General features: G+C 35.1%; 1 protein-coding gene across 1 annotated transcript; it reads left to right on the forward strand.

The window, feature by feature from the left end:
• The first annotated feature begins 232 nt into the window (after nucleotides 1-232).
• On the forward strand, nucleotides 233-626 carry LOC149960529 (uncharacterized). Its single transcript, XM_090180429.1, has 2 exons — nucleotides 233-433; nucleotides 486-626. Exons 1-2 carry the CDS (start codon nucleotides 233-235, stop codon nucleotides 624-626), a joined length of 342 nt encoding a protein of 113 aa, XP_090036555.1.
• Nucleotides 627-2,646: the final 2,020 nt, after the last annotated feature.

Consider the following 2,646-nt stretch of genomic DNA (forward strand, 5'->3'; position numbering starts at 1 on the left):
TCGAACAGAAATTGGGATTCTGTAACTCGTTTCGTTCGAGTTCGATACTGAAGTTGTCGATCTTCGACTTCAACTTAGATGTCGATAGTCTGACGTACTTTCGTTTTATGGGATGCCTCACGTGATCAACCGCGTGACTAAAAAGACGAATAGAAGACTAGTATATATTATTAGCAGACTATAAAACATAAACACATGTCCAAGTATTTTAATTTTGTTGTACGTGCCGAAAATGAACGGGACCAAGAAGCGCGTTTCTAGTTCGCAACATCAAATTATGATAAGCTATTTGGAAGCAAACGAAAGATTTAAAACTAGGAAATTAACTACCGGTTTTACAGCGGATGATTATGACAAAATGTGGAATATTTTAACCGAAAGATTAAATTCTGATGGTACAGAACCCTGCAAAACTGCGGATAAATGGAAAAAAGTAAGTTGTTATTATTAGTCTTCAGTACTTGCATATACTAATGATTTAATAGGTATTGGCTGACTGGAAAAGTAACTGTAAATCTAAAGCAGCTCGAATAAAAAAGTCTTTGAATGGAACGGGAGGAGGAGAAAAGACAACGGAAACTCTCACAACTCTTGAAGAAAAATTATTAGCTGTTTATGGAAGATAATTAAGAGATGGTATAGCTGATACCAAAGAATAGGGTCTACCTATTGGAGTACGTTAAATTCTGGCACATTTTAATGGTTACAATGCCCTAGCTAGCCAACTAAAATGGAACAAAAAACTAATGGTCCACATTTTCTAGACTCAGCCGGCATCTACTGTAGTGATGGAAAACAATCAGGCTGAAATGGATACTTTCAGTAGTAGCAACGTACCATTCACTGATATATCTCACTCGACAATCAATATCTCAACATTGGAACCAAATACATCAGCATCCGTTTTCAACCGTAACAATTCATCAATTGAAAACGTTTTGTTGATAGATGGTATTAGCGACGAGTCGGACGGCAATACAGAGGTTTATTCAAATGCTGAAAAAAAGAGATGTATTGAAAAAGCAGCCAAACGTAAGTTGGGTATGCAATATAACCCGGCCATTGGTTATAGGGCCTTATGAGTCGCAAGATGACTTAGGACTGTAGTGGTGACTTAATGGAAAAGTCCAGATCATGTTTAAATATACTCAAAAATATCAGTATTTTTTTTATAACAAGAAATTAACTTTTAAACGAGACAAATGCAATGACGATGTTTGCGCTATAACTGCTCCGTGTGCTGTCTGCTGATTATTATTGTTGTATTAATACCCTAACAAAAACTGCCTTACAATCATTTTATATATTACTTTTTAGAGAATATTTCCAAGCGAAAAAAAAACGAATGAAGGCAAACAAAATTCAAAAACTCAACTTGATAGTACTACAACTCTGCTAGAAAAGTTACAAGACTCTCAGAATGATGTACATAACGATATAGCGTCTTCGTTTGCCCGTTACGCGAAAGCCACCGAAGACCTTGCTATTTCACAAAAACAATTGTTAGAAATCAAGAAAGAGAAAAATAACATAGAAAAACTAAAACTCTCAACATATAGGCGGACAAATGATATAATCAATTCCTTAGTTCATGTTATGGCTAAAAAAGAATTAGGTAAAAGTGATATTTAATTTGAAAAAAAAATTACAACGTAATTCATATTGAATAAAACCAAGAGCATTTTAAAATTTATTTCTCATTCGTTACATAAAACGCCTTCGAATTATTGGTCACGGGTTTGTTGTCCTGCAATTCTCCACCTATCCACTGGGTTTCCTCTAGGTGGTGCCACATCTTCCCATGGTTGATTGTCAATCCATATGGCATCATCAAGGCCATATTCACCAGCTTCTAAAGGTTCTAATTCCATATAATCATTTGGCACTCCGCGTAAAATACAAATGTTGTGCAAGACCATGCACGCACTAATTATTTTGGATGCTCTTTCAGGAGAATAATGAAGTACGCGGTCCTTGAGCAAACAGCGGAAACGCTGTTTCAAAACTCCATTACAGCGTTCTATAACTGATCTTGCAGATTGCTGACCGACAGAAAAACGTTCCTGAGGAGATCCAACTGCGGGCTTAGAGATTGGAGTAATTAACCATGGAAGGAGCGGTAACCACTGTCTCCTGAAATAAAACACATATTATTACTACCAAAAATGTTATTAGAAGAAATGCATTTAAACTTCATTTATTTATAATTGGAAAGGTTTTAAAGTCTGTATTAAGTGCTAGAAATAAATTTCTTCAGTAACACCAAAGATTGTCTCTTGATAATTTTAAATTAAAATAGCAGTTTTGTTTAAAATTACCTAGCAGCCGAGACCCTTTCAATTGGCCTCTTACAAATGTATTTTCAAGGTAAGCAGATATTCCGGATGTTTTGTATATATAAGTGGCATGCGTTGACCCAGGAAATAATGCATTTACTTGCGAAATAACCAAATCATAATCACATATCTGTGTAAAAATAATGAAAAGGGTAAATAACTAATTATACATTTAGAAAACTGATCTTTTACCAGTTGAACATTTATAGAATGATATCCTTTCCGATTCGCATAGAGATATTCTCGGTTTTCACCATTGACTTTTGATGGTGATACAATGGCTACGTGCGTGCAATCTATTGCTCCTATT

Source organism: Leiobunum rupestre, chromosome 1, assembly GCF_980474605.1.
Source record: "Leiobunum rupestre chromosome 1, qqLeiRupe1.1.hap1, whole genome shotgun sequence".
Classification (NCBI taxonomy): Eukaryota; Metazoa; Arthropoda; class Arachnida; order Opiliones; family Sclerosomatidae; genus Leiobunum; species Leiobunum rupestre.